The 27,378-nt window shown below is 38.2% G+C and overlaps 2 protein-coding genes across 2 annotated transcripts in view; one reads left to right on the plus strand and one right to left on the minus strand.

Moving 5' to 3' along the window:
- KIF15 (kinesin family member 15) overlaps positions 1–9,181 on the minus strand; it is a 39,115-nt gene extending 29,934 nt beyond the window's left edge. Inside the window, 9 exon segments of the mRNA XM_074840758.1 lie at positions 926–1,051; positions 1,143–1,352; positions 2,043–2,222; positions 2,616–2,713; positions 3,664–3,701; positions 4,815–4,891; positions 5,940–6,123; positions 7,429–7,468; positions 9,141–9,181. Of these exon segments, the coding sequence (XP_074696859.1) occupies positions 926–1,051; positions 1,143–1,352; positions 2,043–2,222; positions 2,616–2,713; positions 3,664–3,701; positions 4,815–4,891; positions 5,940–6,123; positions 7,429–7,468; positions 9,141–9,159 (972 nt within the window). The 5' untranslated portion in view covers positions 9,160–9,181.
- Positions 9,182–9,383: 202 nt separating this feature from the next.
- On the plus strand, positions 9,384–22,706 carry KIAA1143 (KIAA1143 ortholog). The gene is made up of 3 exons (XM_074840770.1): positions 9,384–9,606; positions 12,181–12,340; positions 19,434–22,706. The coding sequence occupies exons 1-3, from the start codon at positions 9,499–9,501 to the stop codon at positions 19,643–19,645; spliced, it is 480 nt and encodes a 159-aa protein (XP_074696871.1). The 5' UTR covers positions 9,384–9,498; the 3' UTR covers positions 19,646–22,706.
- Positions 22,707–27,378: the final 4,672 nt, after the last annotated feature.

Below are 27,378 nucleotides of genomic sequence, written 5' to 3' on the forward strand. Positions count from 1 at the left end.
GAACCTCTCCTTTTTACATACATTTCTTCAGATATTTCTGTGCTGTTAAACAAGTAGCTCTCAAATATCTGGAGAGGGCAGTAGTTATACGTAAGACTAAAAGTCTACTACTATAAAATAGCCTACAAGCCTCAATGGCATTCTCTCTCTCTAGCAGAGAGGGTCATGTTTGTGGACTTCTTTGCAGTACAGCCACCTAAAAAAAATAACCACTTAAGAAAGTAACAGCTCATAGAATTGCAATTCTCTTCCAATTTCTATGTATTTTGGGTTGTATTGGAAGAACACAATTCTTCAGAGGTTCATGATTCTAAGATACACATAGAACAGGGATGGAATGATTGGGAAATTTTGCTGTGACAACAATACTGTATTATGTACAAGTACTATATTATAATACAAAAATAAATTACAGATATTATTCATTACTGGTCACAGAATTTTGGTGAGTGCTGGCATCCAACAAATGTTTGACTGCTTCCATCTTTGTTTTCTGTTCATCTTGAAGAGCCCATAAGCTCTCAGATAGGAAACTGTAAATTTATTTAATTCTTAACATCATGCCAACACTTAGCACACACAGGCTAATTCTGGAAGTCCTGTCCAACATTTCAACACATCTCTAAATATTACATTGTGACACACAGTATTTCCCAAACTACAGGGATCAAAACATATGCTTTTTTTCTTTAAAACTTGCAAATATGTAGTAGGATGTTATGAACATAAATAAATTTGTCTTCAGTTAACAGCAATAAATCGACTGGAAATCTGTTTAGGTAAAAAGATATTTTTCAAGCTTTTTTCCACCTGCCCAATATTGAAACAATACCCGAGTTCAGCTTTTTAGAGTAAAAAAACCAAACCAAGCAAATAGTTTTTATACATCCCAGGTAGAATATAAAGTACAGAGTATATATATTACCCGTAACAGAAAAGTGAGCTTAGAATCCCGGTAACAAATGTGTCTCTGTTTTCCATTGCCCACATCAACAAGTGCTGTGATTACTTGACCCAGGCAACTTAGTGATCGATTTATGTTACCTGCTTCCTAAAAGAGAACAAAGGTGAACAGATTTGGCAGATGGAACAGGGCAGTACATCTGAAAGGAGAAAGATGCCACAGATATTACAGAACTAACCTTTAACCTTAGTCCTTCTGTATGGGTGTCTTTCTGTCTCTCAGATCCCGCTAAGTCTACCAGGTTGATCAGGGAAGATCGAATATTAACAATCTCATTGTTTTTCTCCATGGATTCCACTGTGATAGTGAAAACTGCATGTGATCTTGAGGATTCTCTGTTCATTGAGGTCGATGCTACACGACGGTTTCTCCAGCCCATAGTTAATACCTAAGCATGCAAAAGACATAAAATATCATCAAGTATCTCAGCCCGTACTCTGTATTTACATGCAGGTGACAAACAGTAGTAAGCATATTTCAGTGCAACAGCTTTCAAAAATCTCAAGGACAAGGACTTCTTTGCTTTCTTCCAATAGGACTACTTTAAAAGTAAAAAAAATATAACTACAGTCAAGCTTAATAAAAACACTAGTTATAATATTCACTTCTTTCCTCCAGGAGTGCCATTGCTGTTTGAAAGCATAACATACCCAACACTGGTGTATGTTAGTAGTACACAAGGAAAAAAATATTTGAAGTCACAGAAGTACTATGTGTATGCCTTATTCATGGAGAAATAAACCTGACAAATTTCTGGAACAGGCGCACTGCCTAATTAGCAGGAGATGTAGTTTTCAGTTGCTATTTCAGAGATGTGTAGGGCAAGCATTAGGGAAAGATTACTGCAATTTCATTTCATATATTCCAAACTCCAGAACTATACGATTACTTACATGTGTGGGATAGTCAGGAAGCATTGCCTAGAAACAGCTTTTTACACCGTTTTTTGGAGGATGGAGATAGGGAAAGAGGATGTCATAGACACTGTGCAAAAACTATGTGCTTTAAACAAAGAGGAATATTTTCCAAATAAGCATCAAGATAAATAGTCCAAACATTAAAAAGTGACAAAAAATACCTGGTATGCTTCAGCAGCAGATGACAACACCTGTTCAACAGCACCATCAACAAAGACTCCCTTCTTGATGTGTTCTCTGAGAAGGAGCCCAGTTGAAGCGGAATCTAGCAAGTCAAATATCTGTTCATTGTAGATTTCAATAAATGAGCATTTGCACAGAAAACTCTTCCCATTGCCGGCCTGAAAAACACAGTAATTTACACTATAAACGCATTGATTTTATCAAGTCTGGCATTGTATGGCAGTGAGTCTCTTTTTACACATATCTAAAGCTACTAGTTTGCATACATATTCTGCATACTATACATTCCTGATGCCCAGATGTCAACCAACATCCAGAAACCTATATGCATTTTTAGTCTCAAAATATAAGTACACTGGTGTCTGATGAAAGTGTACTATACTATAATTTGGTAGAGTACTAGATGCAAGCATTTCTCATCAACAAATTTGATGCAAGATGGCAATAATCCTGGAAATTTAACTGCTACACACCTGGCTTGCCAAACAGCCTTAGCTTAATCTTTAATGCGAGACATTACTTTCACTACAATAAGTATAAAATAAATGTACCTTTTCTTTTTCACGTTCAATTAGAAAAAATAAGTATTCAAAGCTCCGTGGAATTACACCTCTCAGACTGTGAGTGAAATTATCAGAATCAGATGGTCCTAAAGAGATTTTTAATTAAAAAAAAATTAATTAGTACTACTCAAGAGTAATGGTTGATCTTTTCAACATGTCATCACAGAAGATTTCAGCAACCAGGTTTTAGTCAGTTTATGGCAAAACCACAGAAGAAATGCAATAAAATCAACTTTCAAGATCTAAGACAATATTCCATACTCAGATTTATATGTGGTCTAAATGATGCTTGTGAAAGCATCTTACTTTACCTGTCCATAGGTTACCTAAGCCTAAAATAGTATAAACTACTTGGACTTCCATAGAAAACATGTACAGATGTGGAGGTATGCCAATACAGCTACCTTAACCCTGATTTGAAGAACCAGAAAGATAGGGTGGATCTGTCCCCATGTTTAGTTACTTTCTATGTAGTCCTTGAAAACATGTTGTCCGAACTGGTATTGGTTATTTCAGTAACTTTCTAATGTCAAGCACAATATTAGTGCATTTAAAATCACCGTTGTATGAAGAACAAGATTACAAGGGGATCCCTTTGTACACAGAGAGTCCTTAAATTCCTAGTTGGATAGAAACCAGTTATTTTGAAAACCTCAATATATTTTAATAAGAAAGACCCTTGCATACTAGAATATTTTTCTACACATGCAAGGAATATCAGCCAAAAAGGTAAAGCAGTAGAATACTCATAAATGAACATTTACTCTGTTTAACTGAAAAGCTTATCTTCTGTTAAAACCAGAAAAAATCTACATCTTCAAAAAGATAGAAGAGAGTATCTATACTTCACTGTTTTGATATAAAGCATGAACAACTGCACTGAACACTACACCATTTCTTAAACCTTAAAGTTATCTGCAGGAAGACAAAAATCTAAATCATCCCTGGTGTTTGAACAAAACAACATTTCAACAACATTTTCAAGACAAAAAACATTAAGAAATCACTGAAGGATTAAGCTCTCTCATGCACTTACCCATCATAGTAAAGGTTTTTCCTGACCCAGTCTGGCCACTAAAAAACAACAAAAGAAGTTCAGATAAAAGCTTTATTCTGGCTCTGAATTTTTCATTAATCTGCATCTTTTAATGAGAACTCACAGTTTAAAATGAAAAAAACCCAATTATTTTAAACTGAAGATAAAGAGACAGAGAAAAGCTAAGAAATCAGTCAGCTAAACAGGTATAAAAATAGAACAGCAAATTTGACCATGAAATTCTGTTAGATAAATCACCTTTTCTCTCCCCGCCACCCACCATTTTCTTCCTTATTTCAGCTGGAAAGAGAAATAGTGGAACTTAGCAATAAAATGAAGACTTTTAAATATATACATTAAACTAACTCTTGGGTCAATCTTTTGGGTTTTGTGTCACTTAGTAGCATACATAAACCCAAAATGAGAAAAATACTTTTAAGTTGAATATATCCTTTTTTTTAAACCATGCTAGAGAAACTTCAGGGCAATTTCACTTCATTTTTCCATGTTTGTATGTTGTAACAAAGTACACTTCAGTTTTGCAAATGCTGTGCTAGGCTAAAAAACCCAGTAAGGTTTTGATGAGATCAGGCCTTCAAGTTAGCATTTTTGACCAAAGTGCTTACTCGGTTTTCAAAATGAAAAAATATTGAGAGTTAATATAATGATACTCATGCTACTATTCATGGATATATTTCCATTGCGAAAACATTTTGAAGTTAAAGTTATCATTCATGAGTTTTCCCACAGGCAGCTAAGACTCAAAGAGTTGAGCTGGCCAAATATCAAGTTAAAGTGATTTTCATTCCATTTTACTATGGACATACTGAAAACAACTAGCTTTCTCTTTAACGGTACACTACAACTTCTAGATTTTAGACAAACAATAGTAAAATTGAAATGAGTTTACAATTCACATTATTGGACTTAAGTATTAGAAGCATAACACCTACAAATAGATTCCTCCAAAAGAGGAATAAGAAGTACGCTTCAGTACTGCAAGAACATTCCCTATGTTGTGCTGCACTAAGGAAGCACTTTCAAAGGTTCCTGTAACATAAAGCAGATTCTGGCATTTAAGTCCACAACAACTGAATAACACAATCTCTTCAAATGTTGCAGTTGCCTTGAAATACCATTAAATGACTTACTATGCAAAGATGGTTCCATTGTAGCCATTCATACAAGATTCAACAATATTTTTGGCCACGCTTGAGAACACTGACTCCTGGGGACAAGGAAAAGAGAAGGCACTTGGCACCACTCATTTAAGTATCTCTTTTATCAGTGTTTTCTATGTCATAACTCCATAATGTATAAAATAAGGTTGGACATGTATCATGACCCCTGGAGTTCTCACAGCAAAACAATACATCCTAAGCCTTTGCGACATAAATCACTCCCTCTGAAAAAAATGTTATTCCTTGATAAACTGAAAGAAAAATAATAAAATCACCATCATAGTAACGGCTTTCAAATACATATTATATTAATTTGGTCCAGTGTTTTTGATTTTGTTATGTGGCTTATACCATCAGTAGGTAAAAACTGAGCCCATAACACTTATCAAATCTAGTTAACTTTCAACGTTTGCCACTGCACAGTGGCATATTCAGCAAATCTGCACAACTGTTAACCTCATCTATTTTCACATAATTCTTAGACCTGCAAGAAGAGCCGAGCTACAAATAACAGCCTACAGTGGGTAGGGTTTTGGGGGGGTTCCTTGTTTTTTTTAAACGGAAATTAAAGGGAATTGAAGTCTTAGAGTAATTAAAACTATGTTCAGAATTTCAAACACAATATGATAAAAATTAAATTGAAAGATTTTCCTTGCAGTATTAGCTGTCCCAGATGAACAACATGTCTGTTTAAAAGGCATATGTATAAGAAGGAAATATAACAAATAGAATATAAACTCATAAGTTCCTAAAACACAAATCACATCTTTAATATCAGCTACTGTCTGCCAGCTATCTTTATATGTTTCTCTCAAGAGCGGGGTTTATTTTCTATCTATGGTGTTGCTGTAACATATACAAATAGAAAATTCAATTTTAATGCAAACTTTAAAGAAATTAACAGTTAAAAATACATTAAAACTATTAGAGAGCAGAATTTAGTGCAACATTTCTGTACTATAACTACATATTACCAGACTGACCGCTGCAAAAAATAAGACCTAAGGCATTACATCTTTAGAAAGGTTGAGTGTAGCAGTTGCCAACATTTAGGGAAAAACTGCAGTACCATTACAAAGTTCTGGGATTTATTACCTGTGTTGATTCCATATTTGCAACATAATCAAAAGTGAAGATCTTTGGCTCAGGCTTCGAATGCAGACGGATGGTATTTGATGAAAGAACAGATAGACACAAGCCTTGATCTCCATCGGTTAATGCAGTTCCCTCTGAAGGGGGACGTACCCTTACATAAACTTTGATAGCATCACCTTCAACACTAAATGAATATTTATGAATTAATTACTTTGAAATAGATCTATCAGCTGTTTGATAAAATTAAATCATGAGAATCAGATTAAGCATGTGAAGTCATACAAAGGTCTCCTGAAAAAACACTACTATTAGCTGTACACATCATCAATTCACTACAAGCCACAGATTTATTAAAGGTAACAATGTGGCAGATTTAAAAACAAAGAACATTAAGTTACTGGAATTTATTGCTGTTACATGTAGCTTTAGCTCTTAAAGAACACATTTCACAGTGAACTTGAGATATATAAAACCAGTGTTATAATAAAGGTTTCAGTGGTTTCTAAGACTATGGGCTTCAAACATCCTTCTTACTATTAGAAGTTATAAAAGACTTTACAAATGAAGTAGATGATGCTATATTCCAGCAAGAAAGTTACCAGCATTTTTCTTTGCTGCTCACAGGGAAAATACAATCAATTCTTGATCCATAAGTCCAATAAAGTATAGCAGCACCTACATCAAAGCTCCCTAACCTATTTCATCACATTTATCAGTGGATGCACAGTAAATGTAGTTTGAATAAGTAACTGTGCATCACTATTATATTAAAGCTTTGAGGAATTCCAACTTAAATACCAATATACTGATACAATAGTAAAGAATTAAATTCTTACATGAAGTGGTAGCAAACTTGGATTTACTTTACTTCACTCTTTCCCAAAGGGAGGTTATAGCACAAAGGTGTTATAACTGTTACCGACTTTTACTTTTGGTAAACAAGTGAAAGGAACAGAATAGTTTTAGAAGTGGGGGAAGGACTTCATGACTGAAATGTGAGGTTGGGGAGTGGCAGAGGAATGGGCTAAAAAAGAACAGGAAGCAGCTAAGAAAGGAAAGATGTTATACTGGACTTAAGACACACCACACTAACTTATGTTTTCATTAATAATATTACTCTGAGTTACGACAGAAACTATTTATATTTGGAGAAGGACTTTTTGTTTTAGCTTACAACTTCCTCACAGAATTGAAATTTCTCACGGAATATCTCAAGTCCAGCTGCAGAGTTAGTGGACAAATGAGAATTTACTGCATGGCAGCATTCCAGGAAGAATCTAACACCTCAGAACGGCACTTTTATTAAGAGAACAATTTATTTTTTTTAAAAAAACTTATAAAGGAAGTTAAGAGAGAAAGGCAACAATTTTGCGCAGGAAAACACTGAAAGAAAAAACTTTAAATTATTTCTCAAAGTTATACTAGGTTTGTTTGCATCTTTTGTGCAATGTGATTATTCATATATGGGAACTGGCTGATACTACTTTACCTGGGTGAGTTCAGAGCTAATGCAGAGTCACGTAAATCTCCTATAAAAGTGAAACACACACACAAAAATTAAACAAGATAAAATTATTGCTCGAAAGCCCCCATTTAAATAAAAATTACTGTAAACAGTACTGAGGGAGATAAATGGAGAGCTCTATAAATATCCGTTTCATGTATGAATCAGAACTGCACAGAAATATTTAGTAACTACCTTCCTTTGGCAGAAAGTTGCAGTTTCTTGCAAAGGTAGAGAAATCTCTAGTCCTGCAATGTGAGCATGCACGTACTTGTAAATGTATGTGCAATGAGAAGTCTCTGAATGCATATAGGGTTTTGCAAGTGTTTTGGAGAACTAGGAACATAAATGTTAATAGTATTATATATTGACATTACATTTTCAAAATTGCTAACTCACTGCAGATAAAACAACAGTATAGCATAGAATAGTTTTACTGCACAACTGCAAAAACTCAATTTTCTAAACCTGCACAACTGAGTAGCTATATTACTTTCACTTTTATGAAGTAATATTGAGCACTTTGTAATGCATAAAGCTCTCCTGTACATATGAGCATTGTTTTGCACAGCTTCACATTGCAAGAATATGGCACAAATTATCCCATAGGTAGATATGGTAACTTATTATTTACTTAAGGGTGAATGGGACATGAAATTATTTCACATATGTTAGCCAAAATATTAACTAAGTAAGATAATCAAATTTTAAAAATAAATGACAATGAAAAAAGATTTACCAAAATATTCCAATAATAAAGTCCTTATAAAGTCTCTAAAAGTGCACAGGTTTTATTGTAGGAGGATCCCTTTAAAAGCAGATTTAACAAAGATGTGCAAAGGTATTAACCTCATTAACATTCATACTACATAAATATTCTGCTGCTGCTGCTATGCAAGCCTTGCTTTGATTCACACAATAACATTTGAGAAACGTGCTAGTTTCTAATTCAGTCATTTATTCTTCAAATGCATAAGGTATCAAAACGAGCTGGGACAAGAAAAGCAGTGCAATTTAAAACTGAAATGAGACTCACAGATACTTGCACAACCTGTACCTTGGGAAATGACCGACTCTCAACTAACCGTTCTTAGCTCCCATTTTAAAGAGCTGCCTTCACTCGAACGTTTGTAAGAGACTACAGTTACGAACATCACAGCTAATTAAAATTCCGTAGAATTACACAAGTCGAATAAACGCGGGAGGGCTAAGAGCAACCAAGTTTGTAAACCCTTCCCACTTGGGAGGGCTGCTTACACGTATCAACCACGAGAAGCCCCAGGGGATATCAGCGCCAGAAGTACTTCTGGAAGCCCTGGGGGTCACCCCCCTCTCCGTACCACTGCTCCAACCCCACCGCCCCTCCCCAACCCCCCTGGGGGCAGCGCGGCTGCCCTGCGGGCACTCGGGATGGCACCGCCAGGGCCTCGGCCCCTCTATGGGGCAACCCAGCCCAGTCAACACGGCCATGCCTCTCCCTGTCTCCTTGACCCTGTTAGTTCTTACACCTGGAGGTCGTTGGCCCCACAGGGCAAAACCCTCCCTCAGCCGGCCCGCAGCCGGCCTCTCTCACCGAGCCGCCCCAGTCCCCGCCTGCTCCCCACACAGAGGGGAAGCATCTCTCAGCCCCTTCACGGCCACAGAGCCCCATAAGCCGCCCCATAAGCCACCCCATCAGCCACCCCATCGCTCCTCACCTCTCACGCCGGGAGGCATGATCTTCGGCAGCCCTGCCAACCCCAACACCTCTCACTCACCACCTCTCCAAAATGGCGGAACGTTTGAATTTAGCGCTAAGAGCCGCAAGCGATGTGACTCCGCCCCCTCTCCGAAGCCAGGGTGGGCGCGGCCATTTCGCTCTATAGCCTCCTTCCCCGCTCCGACTTCTCTCCTGCCATTGGCTGGAAGTGCCTTCGCCCCCTTCACGTGACGAAGGGTGATACGGCAGGAGGAGATGTATTAGTTCTGTCCCACTAGGGCCGCCGTCCTCTCGCGCCTACTCGGCGCGGAAGTGGGGGAGGAGGCGGCGGCGCGGCTCAGTGGCGGGCAGCGGCCATGAGCAAAAGGAACCAGGTCTCCTACGTGCGGCCGGCCGAGCCCGCTTTTCTCAGCCGCTTCAAGCGGCAGGTCGGGTATCGGGAGGGGCCCACGGTGGAAACCAAGGTAACGGCCTGGCGCCGCGCTCGGGCAGCGCGGCCCTTCCCGCCCCGGGTTGCCGCTGGCTCCCTGCCCGTGAGCTTGTGTCGGGGCTCTGCTTCCCTTCCCACCGCGCGGGCGGCCCCTCCCCGGGGGCGAGAAGGGGCAGCGCTCGCTTCAGGGGGCCTCCCGTGCCGTGATTTCCCCCTTCGGGCCTCAAACGGGAGGCGGAGGAGAGGCCCCATAGGAGGCGGTGGGGAAGCAGCACTTCAGGGCTTTGTCCCTGCAGGACACGGGGGAACAGTAGTCACTCGCTTAAAATTAACTGAACCTGTCTTTGTAACTTGCTTTTGCTTCTGTGTTGGAGATGCAAAACAACAACAAATTGCAGTGCCTTTCCCCTTGCTGTCCCTAATAATGGCAGCTGTGATCATGGTGCCCTTTGCAGAGCTGTCAGTGTCCAAGTGGTCTGTGGGGGCAACGGGGGAAACAGCAATGGTGTCCCAAGTTTTACCTGGCCTTACAAAGCCCAGGCAGGAAAAGAAAAAAGTTTTAAGAGTATAGTAAAACTATATTGTAATACAGTTAACATCGTCTTAACACAAGTCAGCAGGTGCAAACTGCTGTGATGGCCAGGAAGGCAGGGTGATACAAGGAAATGATCACCTGCTGTGTAACTTATTTACTTATAGCAATTTATAATGATTTCTGAATATTGCTTAATCATCCTGCTTGCCTTGACTGTTCTGTGGAAACTTACCAAGAACTACTGTGTTCCTCAAAAATAAGAGACATGTCCTTGGGAAGCAGATGTGTTCTAACAAGCTGAGTCTTTGCAGAGTACAAATAGCCACGTTTAGACAGTAGAAACTAGTATGCTAGTGCTTTTAGATAAGATAGAGGGAGTAAACCAGCTGGGACCACTCTTGTTGTTCAAGAAATTATTTACAAGAATCTGCGCATGCTCCGAGGAACAGGGTTAAAAGTACAAGATGAGGAAGACTGTGAGCTTTCCTCCAGAAGACCCCCGAGGACGACCACCAGAAGGCAATGCGCAGGCGTAAAGATAACATAAACTGCTGACGCAAGCCTTTTGAACTAACTCCACATATGTATTGTGTGATTCTATGAACATGTATATCTACACTCTATAAATTTCTGGTAAGATGTGTTGTTAGTGTGCAAGCTTTGTGGAGAAATCCCCTTGCACCCCAGCGCCGGAATAAACATACCTGCTTTATAACTCTCTCCGAGTTGGAGAGTCTGTTTCTGCACATCAAGGGTACAGGCAGTAGGGTTTGAGCCAACTTGTTAAAAGGCATCCTTTTCTGAGGGAACTGGGCTTCTTTCTGTTTTTAATATGCTTTTGCACGTGTTTCCTGTGAACTAAGGTTTTACAGAATACCTAAAGAAGGAGGCCTGACATTATCATAATATAGCATGTGCAAAGTTGTTTATTTTTGGTAAAGAAATGTAAACTGCGGTTTAACATTAGCTGGTAGTGCTGTTTGTACAGTTATGTTGTTACCTAGTTGTACTTGCACAAATGTGGGGATGATCCCACCCTGAACTGTATGCAGCTGAAAACCTAGCAAAAAAGCCCGCCTCCCCTAGCTCATTGTTATGGCCTTGATTTGAATCATGCTTGTGCCACTGTGGATATACAAGTTCCTTGTGAAATTATCTTTTATTACAAATAATTGATGTATTGACTTTCACCGCTTGCTCCATTAGCCTGTGTTGCCTTTTAAGGTTCAATTCCAGTATATTGTGGAACTTGAGCTGAAGAGGCCATTATCACCTAACCTCTCCAGACTGGTCAGTAAATAGTCACAACGATTTGTTAAAAGAAGAAATTTGTGATAAGTTGGAATTTGACATAAAAGTATTCCTTTAGTAAATTTAGTATGAACTGTTTCACTTCCTGAGGAAAATTGTATTTTGTATATTTCTTTGTAAATTCAATCAATTATAGTAATACTATCTATACATTTCCTTATAAAAGGAAGTTTTCAGTTCCTTTTCTATTGCCAAACTTTACGTTGTTGCATTGAGGTTTCCATGCCAGAAAGTTTATAAAATTTTGTCCCAAATGATTCTTCTGTCTGAGAGCACAAGTTTGAGAGAGTGGAAACAGGGACATGGTCTTCCTTGTGTAAGTAAGGCTCCCAGGGATTTGGTTAGGCAGCCTTAATAACAAAGCTACCATGGGCTCCCTCTTCTGTTGCACTTTGAGTACAGCAATGAAGATTCAAATCTGAACCCATGCATTTAAGATTTTCTCAGTGTTGCGTGGCAGACAATGCTTGTACGGTAAAGATAATGAACAAAAGCAATTAATTTCTTACCCTTCCAAGTTCCTACTGTTTTGGCCTCTAATTGAAAAAGTCCATACTGTTTTTTTCTAGGGGATGCTATGTCTCAGTGATAGAATTGGAGTGTTATTTGGACAACATATGTTGGGAGGGCCGGGCACTGACAGCTGTGCCAAGTCTCTTTATTAACCTTACTGCAAAAGTGAAACCAGAGAGAACTAGCCCACCCGTAGCAGTTGTGATTTGGTGTGGTGATCAGAACTGCTTTTATTTTTCTCCTGTCTAGAGAGAGCAGCTTCCACTTGCAGATGGTGATAGTGAGAATGGCAGTGACAACGAAGATGAGCAGCCTCAAGTGGTAACACTGAAAAAAGGGGACTTGACTGCCGAAGAAGCAATGAAAATCAAACAGCAAATCAAAGAGGCCTTAAAGTCAAATGAATCAGGTGAATTTCAAACTACTAATTTCTTCCTTTGTATAGCCAAAGAGAGAGAACCCATAAAAGGGAGCTTGATATTTGATCAGTTTTCTACCGTTTAATATTACCTTTGATACGTTGTTTTGAATTTTTCAGCTAAATAATTTGCACTTGTGATTCCTAATCTGAAGTTGTTGAGTACCTATGCAAGCTCTTCGGCTTTTTATAGTGTTGCAGTTCTGTGCTTCTTGATTGTGCATCATCCTGCCTCCAAATACCACCTTAATTTTTTTGGTTTTTGTTTTTTTGTTATTGTGTGTCATTGTCCTGGTACACAGTCTTTTGACATCGCCTGTGATAATTTTTGAATTCATTAATTAGTTCAGCCAAATGTGATGGTGGGCTGGATGTCTTAAAGGTAATTGTATGAGTTTATGAAATAAAGTGTCTGGGCAGAAGGAGGAAACTCAGGTTAGTGCTTCAGTGGAAAGAACGGCAGGTGTGTAAGCTCGGTAATGTGTTCACTGAACTGACTGGCCATGTTATTACTTGCTTAAAATCATCCCCAGTATGTGTTGTGACTTGCAAATATATTACGCAAAACTAGATTGATTAGTTGAAAATAACAGATGATACAATTGTGCCAACAAACAGCAAGGTATAGAAAAAAAAATGTTTCTTTGCTACAAAGAATTAGAAAGCTTTAAGTTATTTAACAGGCTTTTCAAGAATGGAAAGATGGAAGTGGGAGAGGTGGCTGCGGTCAGACAATAAAGATGTGAAACTATAGCCGATGAATATAGTTATGGTAAGAATTTCTGTCAGTATTCATCATTCAGATATGGCTGACATAAGTGCTTTGAGAGTCCAGAAACTTCCATCATCACACAAGGTGTGATGAAATGTAGCTTTATTTTTATTTTTTGCTGACAGAAGACTTGACAGATTAAAGGTAGCTATTACTGTTTCTAGTGGAAATGTCTTGACAATTAATAATATAGAACTGGAACCTTACAAATATAAAATAGAAAGGTTATTTGTAGAAGTTGTGGACCTTTTCCTTGGTTAGCCATTGTGGCTATTTACAAAGGCTGAGTTTAGAGCAGATTGAGAGGCTAGCACACGACTATTGATATGACATCCTTAGCTTTTGTCTTTTTCTGTCTTTTTTCATTTGGATTAAAAAATTCAGATTTGTGCTGTCCCTATGTAGGAGTATGTGTTAAGATTTAAATGGTAGAAATGATATAAACAGAGAAGTCAAATAACAGTAGTGGGAGAAAATACATTGGGAATGTTAAATTTTTGAAAAGGAGATTGATGAAAAATTTTTAATTTTTATAATGTAGGTTAGCTTGAAACTAAATAAAACTACATCCACTTTGTTTCTGCCGGTAGATAGGTGTATCTTAGGCGCAACCAGGTAGTGGACTGAGGGCTGTGTTTATATAATTTGAGCTCCTCTGAGAAAATGTGTTCAACTTCGAGCTTACTTCCTGGACTCTTTGTTATTGAAGTGCAATGCATGTGCTTAGTGTCACAGTTTGTAAAGTTATTGCATGATTTCTTTTCAAAAGTGGGATCACTCTCCTAGTATTGGGAGAAATTTCAACCTATTGGAAAGAAATGGCACGATTCTTTCTGAGCATTGGTTTCCTTTTCATACAAGCAACTTGAATTTTGAATGATCACAGTAGGAGGAAAAATGATTTTGTAAGGCTGGGCAAAAAGAAGTAGTTGTCCATGAGAATCTATTGAGGTGGAGTCCATGCTGTGAAAAAAGTCCAAAAGAGCTACCAAGCTGAATACACAGTATGAACTGGAAGTGTATTTGAATAGAGTAACTGAACTTCTTTGGTGGAAAAAGACATTCCTAAGACATAATTGTATGTAGTGAGGGTGGTAGTATTGAGTCCCAGTAGGACTTTGACACCTCTGCTTATTACCCCTTCAGCCCTTCAGTAATAACTTGCATTTGGAGGAAAAAATCCACAGTAGTAGGTAGCAGGAGTGTTGAATCACTGTGCTCTGGGGACTGCTGCCCTCTGTTCTACATTATTGTCTCACTGTTTGTTCATCTGCTTTTGCTGTTAATATGAGGTCTTGGCCTCCTTTTCCTTTTTTTTGACTTATGGGAATAAAATGGGTAAGCACTCCTATGTTCCTCTGCTATGGAAAGGGACTCGACATGAAATTTTCAGTGAAGGAGTGGGTGACTGTGCTACAGCTTGCTGAAGGCTTTTTTGAGTCTTTGACCATCTTTGCACTGTCAGTCTGACCTCTAGATTTAAATTCTGATTTGTAGTCAGAGGCAGGTATTTAGACAGCTGGTTACTTCCAGTTTAATAAAGAGAGTTTTAAATGTGTGTGAATTTCTTTTCTTTTTTTGGATAATTGTCAATCCTGAAAATGGGAAGTATAAAGTTTGATGCTGCAAGATTAGATTACGTTTCTTGTAGCTTTGATTTTTATCCCAGAGTTGAAAGTGAAATTAATTTAACAGGCACTGGACCATAATATATAGTCTCAAATCAGATCATTAGTGAAATTACGTGAAGCTGAAAAGGTAGCAGGGAAGTAAATTTCCCAACTGATAAATCTTCCTTTCCACCATCATCAGTGCTGAGGCACTTTGATAGACCGTAAGTAATGTGCTGCTAACTATCTGTTGTGAATAGAAACTGTTAGTTTTTCAAAACACGGAAAGTAAGTTTTGAGGTTCTGTCCTCTCCTCTTTTATATCTGTAGCAATTGTCTTCATTTGAAGGTCCTTGTCTTCAGGCTTTGGTTTGGGATATTATTCTAGGATTTTCCATATCTCATTTACATCCTTTCACCTTGATTTTCTTCTATAACGAGTTTGACACTGATTTCAGGCATCATCAGTTCCCATGACTGGCATTTTCTTTTACAGATGAGCAACACTTTTGCATTAATTTGGAAAAAAACAGTTGATTAATGTCCTAGCTGCACTTAGTTGCCTCCTAAGGTGCAACAAAATTTAGTGAAGCATGTACATTGGATTTTGCAAGTATAGTCACAGGGAACTTTTTTATTTAGGACTGAACCTTTCCTATATGAGAAAACGCCCTTCCATATTGAAATATTTTCCTCTATGGACAACTGACTTAGAGGCTTTTTAAAAATAAGTTATTTGTTTATCAGCAGTCATTTTGCTTAGTATTTTTATGAAGCATTTTACAGATTGTTACTGTTGGTTCAGAGACAAATTAAAATGGTCTTATGAGAAATTAAATTTGCACAAAAGAAAAGATGGCAATTACTGCAAGATACTTTATCCCAGCATTCATTATAGTCTATGGAATTGATTTTTCTACTCCTTTTCTAGTTCATCTGGCCTCTGGGACACTGATACATGCAGATGACCAAATTTGGCAGAAGATGTCCTTACTCATTCAAAGTCTTTTTAATACTATTCTTGTCTCATTCTGTATGCTGGGGTTGGGGGAGCACAGGAGAGGGGAGGGGCAAGGAGAATACAGTCATGCTGTCATGGGTATTGGAGCTCTTTCCTTAGCTTAAGCAGCTGTTATATCAGATACATATCAAGAGTTCATGCTGCTCTTCATCATGTGAACAGCAGGAATCTAAATCAAAGCTAATTTTACAGTATTTAAGTAAGTAAAACTTTCCCAGATGTCCTCGTGAGTGATTGAGACTGAATATCTGAGCAAGACTGGCCTTTTTATCTTCATGATACCAGTTTGTGGAATTCCTGTAGTAAATGCTTCCAAAGGCATGCATAGGTGGCCAGAAAGCACTAGGAGGAGCATCTGAAATGGCTGACCTGAACTTCTAACGTTAGACCATTAAGAAATTTTCCAGGTTATCATAAATTTTTTCCAACCTTTATCATTGAATAGACATATATCTTGAAATATTGTTTGCACTGCTGCTCCTGTTGTTCCTGCCAGTTTAGTGGCATTTGTGTTTCCTGTTGTTGGCTTGTTGACCCATGTGGACATGGAACTGCTGAAAAATGGTGCTGCCAACTACACAAATGACTACTAAATAAAAAATACAGTAAACTGAAGAGCAGTGTTTCTTTTTCAGGCCCTCGTTTCTACTTCTCTTGTAATATATAACATGCAATTAATAGAGAAGAAAAAAAATTCTGAATTTGTGGTTTCTTAAATTGATGTCAATCATGCAGTGAGTTTTCAGCTCAACGTCTGGTTGTGCCCCTCTTAGTCAACCAATGTAAAGGTTTGTGATCCAGGTAAAAGCAGCAGGGACTAAGAACAGTCAGAATTTGAACTGCTAGTGTATTTTTTTTGACTCTCTTATTAGAAGTGGATTTTATTATTTCTCCTGTAATGCCTTTATGCTGGTTGTGTTTTACTTTGTGTGTTTCAGTGTGTATATCAGAAATCCTGCTTTCCATAATTTGTTATACTGATACTATCTTTTATCAGGGCTCTGTTTTAAAAACTACCAACACTGAGATTGATTCTTCAGCCTCTTCTTTGCATTGCTTAATACAAGTTAGTTTTTGGAGTTCATTGATACAAACAACAAAGCTGACACGTAAGAGTCTGGTAAAATTAGAAAGGATGAATTGAAGCTTTTTTTACCAGCTGGAAAAGACAATCTTAACAAATCAACACAAATTTCTTGAGCTGCTACATCACTCTTTCAAAAAGCATAGTCTGTTCTCCCTGTTTCCAGAAGTTGCTAAGGTAAGGCTAGGCCTAGTGTGTTTCCTCATCTGCTTCATTTGTCAAGCACTGCCAACAAACCATAGCTCTCTGAAGCTGGCCTGGGCTTCCTGCTGAAAGGAATGTCCTTGAGCATATAATGAAATTTTGACAGGGTTTAACCAGGCCAAGAGCTAAAATCATTTCCTTTGATGCAGAATGATCCACAAATAGTATTGAGGCCCTGGAGGTCAGAGCTAAGCTAGTTGCCATTTTGGTGATTTTGAGCTTTGCTCTGTTTATGCACTTTGCTTATTAGGCGTTTAAATTCATATTGCAAAGATACCTGTCAGTTTCTCCATCTGGTAGACAAGATGAAATTATTTTGTGCAGTTCACAACGTGGGTAGCAGGAAAGTTGGGAGTAAAATTGAAATTTCTGACTTCCATTTTTCCATGGAGTATGAGTACATGGCTGTTTATCTGTTTTATTTTGTGGATATGCTTTCATTATGTTTTTAGGGGTTTGGTTTTTCAATTTACCATTCTAAGAAAATGCAGTAATCACTCTTTAAATGAGTGTCCAATGAGGATTTTTTTGATGCTCCTCGTGCTTATGCAGTAGCTGGTTGTCCTGCTTCCACAGCTGTACTGGTACTGTATGCAGTCTGGACGCTGACTGGCTCAAGTACATAGACAGTTGAGTCTGCTCATAAGTGAAATTCATCTTATATGTGGCTTTTTTTTTTTTTTTTCCAGAATTTGGCTTATATCGTGCCTCAGATCTTGTTTAAGTTAGAAGATCTGGGTTTCCAAAGAAACATTGTAGTTAAGCAACAATTAGTAAGGGAAATTATTTGGTAGTAAACTTCCCAGTCCGAAAATGGAGAGCCAGCTTCTGAGAAGAAATGTTACATAGTGCATTTTGATTGGTTGGGTGTGGTATGTTTTCAGAAATAGTTACTTTTCCCTCACACAGTTTACTGCAGGCACTTCCTAAACTTCTGTATCACATGTACAGTATCTAAACACCTAATCTTTACGTGCAGAATTCACAACGGATCCATTGAGAATTACACTTTTCATATCTACGGTTTATATTGCTGGTAATTCTTTGTAACTGCAATGCTTTTCAGTGGACCAGTACTGAAATATTTTCCCCAAACCTGGTTAGTTATTTTCTGCATAGTATTATTCTCTCGTAAACTAATGCAGAAGCATGCATTCTGTAGAAGTTATTGGCAGAATTGGTGCTTAGTTTTTTAAGCTAGGTTTCTTCTTAAAACGGGTCTCTGAAACTTGAGGAATTCTAAATGAAGTTTTCTAATGAAGCTGATGTCTTCGTTTGTACCACACAACCCAAAGACACCAGATTTAATAGTTGCATTGTTTGGAGTATGCACTGAAGAGTGTTTCAGCCAGTGCTGTGTATGATAACACTGAAATGTTAGTCTTCTGCCATAATGCTTATATACCGAGGAAGGAATTTGTGCTAAAGACAAAAGATATTTATTGGTTATAATTAAATAGCACATAATCTTGTCAAACACATGCATATTGTTAGGAAATTTCTGTTGAATAATGAATTTCACAGAAGTACTTTGGGAAGAATATCTAGCACAGAACCTATGGTTCTTTAACATCCTGTCATATATAACATTATAAAAATTGCAAATTACTGCAGCATGAGCCTTTGTGTCTGATTCATGACTTTACAATTACACTTTTTTTCCCCAGAAATACTGCCTTGATGCTGTTACTTCTGCAGTAGCTTTCCTCCTCTGCCTGAAAATCCTGGAAGAGACTTCTCTTGTTTTTAAAATTGTTATTTGCTCCAGTACATGCAGAGGAGCAGAATTAGTCAATTAGATAGTTTGGTGATTTTGCAGATACAAAGAAACCCTAAATCTTTCATCCTTTATGATAATATAAGGCAGGTTTATGACCATGTGATCTTTTTAGCTGTCTCAGCAGGACAGGGTATATTAGAAAAAAAGAAAAGCTTTGTCTTGTATATGTGCCATTTTGTTCTTTAAAGAGATATCATAATTCTGAAATAAGTGCATTTGTTGTCATGGATTTTACAAATAGTGAAGTGGAATTAGAGGATCCTATAAAGTTGTCCTCTCCATTTTGATAAGTGGATGCGGCTGGATTGTGTGGGAAAAGCTCTCCTGCTCACAGTCTCTTCTAAGTTAAAGCTCTGGTTAGTGAGAACCCATTTCTCATAGGAGCTGCAGGAGAACTGTCTTCAAGGGCTGGTTGTCATGGAACAGATGTGTGTGCATGAAGGACATTCATTGATACAGACTTTGTGGCTAAAAAAAATACATTTTCATGATTGTTGATTCTATCAGAGGTCTCGCTGATCTTGGTCCTAGGGGAAAAGAAAATATAATTGTGAAGGTCTGTATGTGTGTGTGAACATGGACAGATGAGTTCTGATTTTACTCTTTGTTACAGATGGTGAACCAGAACCTGCTGATGGAAAAATTATGTTCAGGAAACCAGCCAAACGTTCATCAGAGAAGTCTTTGGACTTCAATGTAAGTTCAAGTAAGAAGATGAAAGAGGCAAAGAAAACTAAGAGAGAAGCAACTACTCCTCAGAGTACAGCTAAGCAAATAAAAAATAGCAGTCTTCTCTCATTTGATGATGAGGAAAATGATGATTAGGAGTTGTATTTTTTTATATTTTACTTATCCTTCTGGGAATCTGAGTAAGATTGAGGGTTTTCCTAGAAGCTGAAGCATGGTATCTGAGTCTTCTCTTACTTTGTTATAGTCCAACTAGAGAAGCATAGTGTAAAACTAGGAAGAACTGTCTTTGCAGTTCAGAGAGAACTGTATGAACAGTATGTCATGTCTTTCTTTTAAAAGAGAATTTAACCATGTATGTAAAAGCTATTTGTGGTCACAAATAGGTAGCAAAATATACCTGTACATACCCAGCTTACATACATTTTCAATCAATACATTTTAAAATGGCCTCCATTGCTAAAAATGTATTTCCTCTCTATTTACTGGCCTTAGTTGACAGTTGTGTATTTTTTCCTGATATTGCTGACAACATTGAAAAGAGAGAGACTTCATTGCTGTGGAACAGAGAGCAAAGTTTTCTGTCTCATAGCTTAACAGAAGTTTGCACAACTTTTGCACGTGTGGTTTGACGGATTAGTTCTTTGCAGAGCCCTTGAACTAAGTGATCCTGCAGTGGCTAAATTCATGTCTTTGGTGAATGCATTCTAAGAAGCATCAAATTCATTTGAATTGATTGTGCTAGCAAGATACAACATTAGTTGATGGTATCAACTAATGCAAAAGAAAGATGCCTAAACTCTTGGAAATTGTGCACCTTGGTTATCACACTGATGGGCTCAGTGGTTTGGTGGTGGGTTTTGAGTTTTTTGCAGTATATTTGTTCCAGTTGGCTACCTATGTGTTCATAATTATTTGGGATCTCAAACAGCTTATTTAAAAAAAAATATATTTAATCTTTAAACTGTGGAAAAGCATTATTTTGGTTTTCCTCAAGTAGGAAATTGTAAACAGGAAATTTAAGTCAAGAAATGTTATAGCTGTTGTATAAAGTTTTACAATTTTTCAGTTGCCCATGTACCATACACTGAAAGTGACCATTTCTGTACCATTTATGTAACAGGATGTGCTGAAATTCAAAATAACACTGAGAGCTGATGGGAGTGGGGAGCTGATGGAAATGGGACTAGTGACTTTGAAATTATTTGGAAGTATGATGTGTTTTGTAACCATATATAAGCAAGACCTGAGACTGCTGCAGAATTACAGGGTACAAGGCAATGAAACCAATTCTTCTGCTGTGTGACAGGACATTTGAAATTATTTGGGCTGTAAAGCTTCACTGAGGAGCAAATTTGATGTTGCTGTGTGAAACAGCTGTTTTTAGTTTGTTAATCTGGTATTAAACAATAAATTATGTTTTCTTTAAATGGTCCAAAGATATTTTGGTGAAAATTTCAGTATATAAAATGGGATTTTTTTGTCACCTGATAATGAAGCCTCTTATGACTGCTACCTGTCTCCATACACACCAACTTCCTGCAGCGTAAAATCAGATGCAGGTCTGTGTACCAGTTCACACTAATTGTGTGAGTGCATGTTACCCCGATTTTGAAAATAAATAGACCTGTTGTCCTTTCAGAAAATTAAAAACAGACCTATAAATGGATATTAAAGTCTTGTTGTAGCACTGGCCTGATACTAGAACTGCCAGAGAGGTGCAGTGTGACAACCTGATTATTTCCATGAGGACATGTTACATTTGCAAATACGTAATTTGTCTGTATTCTGCATATATAAAAAAGAAAATAAAATGTAGGGAGAAGAAATACAGAATCAAAGGTTCCCAGGGATTAATCTTTCCATTTATTTTGTATACTTCAAACTTGTTTGAATACATCAAAAATATATGTATACACCCATGATAACTCTTGTGGAATTACAGTATACTGAAGGAATATTTGGGCATATTTCAACAACTGAGTAAATACTCTGACTTGCTGAGACTCATCTGAAAGAATGAATTAACCATTGACTGCTTACTTAAACTTTTCTGGTTCTGTTTGTCAGCACAAAAATATACTTGCTTACATTTTTCTTGCATAGCCTGAAAGCTCTTAACTTTAGCTATGAGGTAGTTCAGGAGACATGGCTATCAAGAGATAAATGCTTGCCAAGGATCAGAGGGAATTTGGATTTACCTTAAAATTAGAGAAGACCTCCCAAATATGCAGCTGATTTGGCATGTTCAAAATAAGATTGAGGTCTTGTTTGAATCTGGTTAGTAATTCTATTTAAACAAAAATTACTGTTTCTAGTGAAAGGCTTGGGGGACTGAAGTCCACTAAAAAGAGGGTTACCTCAAAATATTGGGTGCAGTACTTTTGCTTAATCATGCTCCTTGCCCTACAACTTCATGATAGATGTCTGGAATGCAAATAAATTAATTGGGTTTACTTCAAATAATATAATGAAAGGTATGTTGTTCTTCAGGCAACACAGCAGGGGAAAGAAAGGTGGATACGGAAACCCAGTTTCTTTCCTTTATTCCGACTGTGATTTGTAGTGCTCTGACCAGGAGGAGACCTTTGTATTCATTGTATTTCACTCCCAGTTCACCTAACAATAACTAATTGGATATATTTATTAAGAGGGTGTGAGTGATGCACAAAAGCATTTTAGTCAAGTAGTCATGTGAAAATTCAGTGTTCTTAATGTGACACACCAGGAAAATTACACACGCCATCAACTCCCCATGAAACCTGTGACTAAAGAGAACAATTACTCGTTCATTTAGGAAAAAATGTGAAACTGTCTTAAGCAATCACCTGCCTTAAGCAATGGGCCATGGAAAAATAATAATTGCAAGAACTTTCTAATAAAGGAGAAGCCAAAGTAAGTACATGGAACATGGGGCTACGACTGGAATGGACAATTCTCCTGGCTTTCTTTCTGTATCTCTTCTCTGTCCCCGTCCCCAGTCCTTTTCCCCTCCTGTAGTGAGGAATGTATATGTTTTGGTTTTTTTGTCTTGCGGAGTTTGCTCAGCTAAGCATGAGAGAAGCGCTGTGGAGGAGCAAGGTGAAAGTAGCTGAGGCTTGTTACCTAATATGGGAATCTTGGTCAGATGTGGCCTGTTACCTAATATGGGAATCTTGTACAGTTTTTATTAATAAAATCTTTGAAATTTCCCGGTTCATTGAGACTCCAAAATATTTATTGATGGTGGTGTTAGTTCTCGCTCTTCTTAGCTGAGCAGTAAGCTGGAACAAACCTGGTGAACTGTGGTAGCATTGCAGCAATGGATGCTTATAGTGGAGGGTTTTTACATTGCAAAGGTGCTTGGATATCATCAGGGAGGATGAGATGTTCTGTCACCTTTCTTTTGAAGAAACAGAATCTTTCTCTGCATGATAGGAATCAAGGTGACTTATCAAGAATGCTGCATTATGACACTGAAATTACAAAGACATGGGACAGAATGAGCAAGGAAATGCACGTGTGGGCAGGCGGCCAAGGAGTTCCTGCTCTTGGTTGTATTTCTAGCCTGTCTGATAAGGTTAATTTTTTTTCTCAAATAAACCAAATTTGTTGTACTGCAAATGTTCATTTCATTGGCCTAAACAGGAAGGGATGAGTCAGAATTCTATTCTGATAGTTTTTGTGTCCGGCACTTTTCCAGGAAATATCATTTGGAGGATCAAAGGCTGTGTTTTGCAGACACTGAGCAGAAGAAGCCTGTATTTAGCTGTTTTAATTACACATTTTTTAAGTTTCATCACAGGACTTAAATGTCTTTTTTTACAGTGCTTCAGTACATAATCCTGTTAGGAAGCTGCAGATTTATAATGAAGCAGGAAGTAGCAATGTCATCGTTTCAGCTGATTGTTTCCCGTGTGCTGTAGTGTATTAACTAAGTAATGCTTCACTTGGCTGTGTAGAGCCAATTGCATTCTCAAGGACATCAGGCATGCCTGAAGATGAGTCATTACCTTTGCTACAGCACAAGAGGTGTGATATGCAGTCTCAGCAAGTGTGTGTCCATTGAAGTTGGTTAATAACCTATGGCACTCTCCTGTGGCACGATGCCATAAATCAATCCTTTGTGCATTCAGCAAACAGAAGGGCTGGTGTATCAGCTGCCTCTTCAGTATCATCCCTTTATTCCCATTCCTAGAGCAAGTTGTTAATCTGGAGAGAGATATTTCATGTTGTGGACCTCCCCTTCTGCCCCACCTCCTTGAGAGCCTTTCAGAGGCAGCAGTCACAAGGGTAGCCATTAAAACCAGGGGAGAAACACCACAGGCCTTTATGTGAGTGACTGCAACCTCCTGTAGACTTCCTTAAGATTTTGAGAACCTATGAAATCTCAGAGCCAGCCCCTGGGAAGTCATTTCCTCCTGGGGAAAAGGGAGGATACTCGTCAGGAAAATTATATGAGATGATTGAATTTTACTGCGTTCACCCCGCTATCACTTCTTATTTTTTGTTGGAGGTAAATCCAACAGCTGGAAAAGCATTTTTTTTGTCTATCAGGAGATGTAAAGTGGCTTTGGTGCCATTCCAATCCATATGGCAAAGGATTCCTTTTCCTTGGCTCCTGTGGCAGCCCTCAGTGCAATGCCTGATTAGTTAAGGCCATGGGCAAGAGGGAGCTACCTTGTAACAGGCAGAAGTTATTAGAGGAAGGTGTTGTCAAGCCTCCGTGGGGTAACGGTGATCACTGCACACTTTTAGTTTTGATATCATGAAAGAGTTGTTCCCTTAGGGACAGCGCAGTAACAACGAACTTTAAAAGGGCAGATTATAAAACTATGAGCAAAATGGTTAACAGCAGGCTGAAGGGCAAAGAGAAGTACTTAAAAACCATAGAGATCTGCCTGGAGGCTATTTAAGAACATTGTATTAGAGGCACAGATGGTTTGTATACCTCTGAGCAAAAACATAGCGTATGAGGAAGAATGAAACTCACAGGGTTACGTGGGAGAAAAGCGTGAGTGTAGAAAGGTTGAAAATGCATCCCTTAAAGATGACGACTGTCTGAATGACAGACTAGGAAATGTTATCTGGAGAGTGGAAAGAGCTGGAAAGTGTCAGGGCGAAGAAAAGGACTATAGCAGCTGCTGACTTTGGATCCCCGGGATGAAACACACACTGAAAAGAGAGATTCTAATGACGTCCTGAGCAATTTGCTTTTGAAAGCTGGCCTACTCCAGATAAGACTTCACCAGAAAAACAAGCATGCTCTTAATCTGAGTTAGCTAGCTAGCACAAGCCAAAATCTCAGTAAAGCCAAAGCAGTCTGCAGTTTTAATATGTGACCAGGCCAAATTTAGGCGTAAAAGAGCCCATTCAAACATAGTTTCTCTGTACTAGGACTTTAATTTCATCTTGTGTTAGATTCAATGCCAAAAATTATGTTTTTAATTTTTGTCAAAGAAGATAGAGATAAAAAAAAAATCAAACACTCCTAAAAAGTCTAATTTTAGTAAAAGCAAAAAAACCTGCATTCGTTCTGGTACAGCTCTGGGCTGGGAGGAAGACTATTTGATAAGGGTGTAGTGAGGTTTGTAGAATTTTTTTTACACCAATATGCAATTGGACAAATGCAGAATTTTGTTGTCATTCATGTATCTGAGAACAGGAACACACTGATTACAAATTAGAAGGGAAACATCTCAAGTATCACAAATCTGACGATGTGTGCAAAAAAAGTATCCTTGTGAAATCAATGAAAGTTATTTTCTGGTTTAAAACCAAGGAAAGGCATGGGAAGGTTAGAACAACTATTTTGGCAATAAAAACTTCATGCACACAGTCTCAGTGGGACTAGAGCCCTGGCATCTAGGCTGTTTTATTCTGCCCTGTTAAATTGAAACAAACAATTCAGCTGCGTGAGTCTCTTCTTTTCTCCTCTGACATGCCAACTGTCTTGAGAGAAGAGATTAAGCATTGTTCTGATCAGTGCCACAGCATCAGCAGCAGTTTTATAATTTAAGGGCTGCATAAAATTTATGGAGCAATGAGAAGAGCTTAAATCAGTTTTATGATTTTCATAAATTATTGCAGGCAGACCATGTTTGTGTAGGAAGCCGGTGATGTTTGAGCTGTTTATCCAATGGACAACATTCAGAGTAGGGATTTTCAAAGTCACCTGTGGGAATTATGTGTTCAAGTTAGAAGACCTGTTCCTTTGAGTTACTGAGTATTCCACTATTAATTCTTAATCATGCCAAATTTTTTCAAATACTTGGTAAAAATCAAAATTAGAGGAGGGTCAAATTCAGAGCAATTTTAAAATTTAATTTAAATGCTTAATGTGCTTATAAACAGTGGGTGGGTAACTTGTAGTTCTATTTCAGGTGAAAACCACTTTGCAACTTGAAGAGTTAACCCTTTTCTTACCACAGTGTATTTTTGGTTGTTGTTCAGACCCCATTACTGTGAGGAACCTAGTTGTGTCTCCGCTTGAGGCTGTACCTGCAGATTACTCCAGCTGCTACAGAGAAGGACCTGCCTGTAGAGCAGAAGGAGAAACAATACCTGGTTTCTCATTGCACATTTCAAGATAGTATAATAAGACAAATATAATTCCATACATTACAGATAGGAATAGAGATTGAATTTCCCTTCTGTGGTGGTTTAGTCCCTGCCGGGGTCTGAGACCACGTGGCCGCTGCCCCTCCCCCACAAAGGGAGTGAAATACAAAGCCCAGGAGCTGAGATAAGGAAAGGTTTAATACAACAGTGCGACAGCAACACAACAATCAACAACAATAACAATGACAATAACAGTAATAACAATGAACAGAGCAAAATATCTACCAATACAGCAGTGAGAAGCGCGATGGCATAACACACGTGTTAACCGACCAGTCTCACTTAGGCGCCAGGATGTGATGTCCCCATGGTATCTGAATAACCCAGCTAGAGCTCCCCCCCCCACTGCTGGGGAAACTTAACCCTATCCTGGCTAAACCAGGACACCTTCTGGTCAACTAACCAAGGTGGACCTGATAAGATATAGTTCCCATTTCATCCTAATTTGGGTATTACTGGTGATTGAGCAAGACTTCCACTCACTGACATTATACCCATCAGGATACAGATAGGTTGGAGACCTTTCAACATATTGGGATACCTCTGAGCTATAATATTTGATGTTTAATTTTCTGTATTTTAAACTGTTTCAACTCCTTAAAACAAAATCATTGTGTTTCAGATTATTGCAGACTGAATACGCTAAACACGGTGCTAATGGGAAGAACCATTGCTGAATTCCTCTATGGTGGATGGGCAGCTTGGGCTAAATTATTTTCTTATGTTACTCCATCACTCTCAATGAAATGACACTGATAGATACACAAGCGCCTTACTAAACCTGAACAAGGTAGTCTGAGGTGAACAGGTTTAAATTCAAAGAAGTTAAGCGCTGGAAACTTCAGGATCTTGCCACTGAATTCCAATAGCCAACGACATACATAAATGATGGGAGCGACTGACTCAATGGTCATTCTGCAGGAAGGGATCTGTGACAGCTGTGAATTAAAAACAGAACACAGGCCATGGTGTGAGGAAAGCTAATGCAATTTCGGCTCTATATATAATGTGTCATGGAGAAGAAATCTGAAGTAATCTTACCCTACTTATTCTCTGCTTGAGACCTTAGCTGGAGTAATGTGTCTACTTTTGTGCACTATACTTCAAAAAAGAAAATTGTAGACCAATTGGACGGTCCAGCAGAAAGCAGTGGTATTGATGGCAAGTCTAGAAAACATGACCTGTGAGGACAGATTGGAAGAAGTGGGTTTATACAGAGAAAGGAGATGCAGAGGAATAAGAATGTGATAACAGTCTTCAGATATGTAAAG

Source organism: Strix aluco, chromosome 1 (assembly GCF_031877795.1).
Source record: "Strix aluco isolate bStrAlu1 chromosome 1, bStrAlu1.hap1, whole genome shotgun sequence".
Classification (NCBI taxonomy): domain Eukaryota; kingdom Metazoa; phylum Chordata; class Aves; order Strigiformes; family Strigidae; genus Strix; species Strix aluco.

Coding starts and splice junctions, on each gene's coding strand:
- KIAA1143 (XM_074840770.1), top strand. CDS start 9,499: ATGAGCAAAAGGAACCAGGTCTCCTACGTGCGGCCGGCCGAGCCCGCT. Junction 9,607..12,180: donor GGCCCACGGTGGAAACCAAG/GTAACGGCCTGG, acceptor TCTCCTGTCTAG/AGAGAGCAGCTTCCACTTGC. Junction 12,341..19,433: donor CTTAAAGTCAAATGAATCAG/GTGAATTTCAAA, acceptor TCTTTGTTACAG/ATGGTGAACCAGAACCTGCT.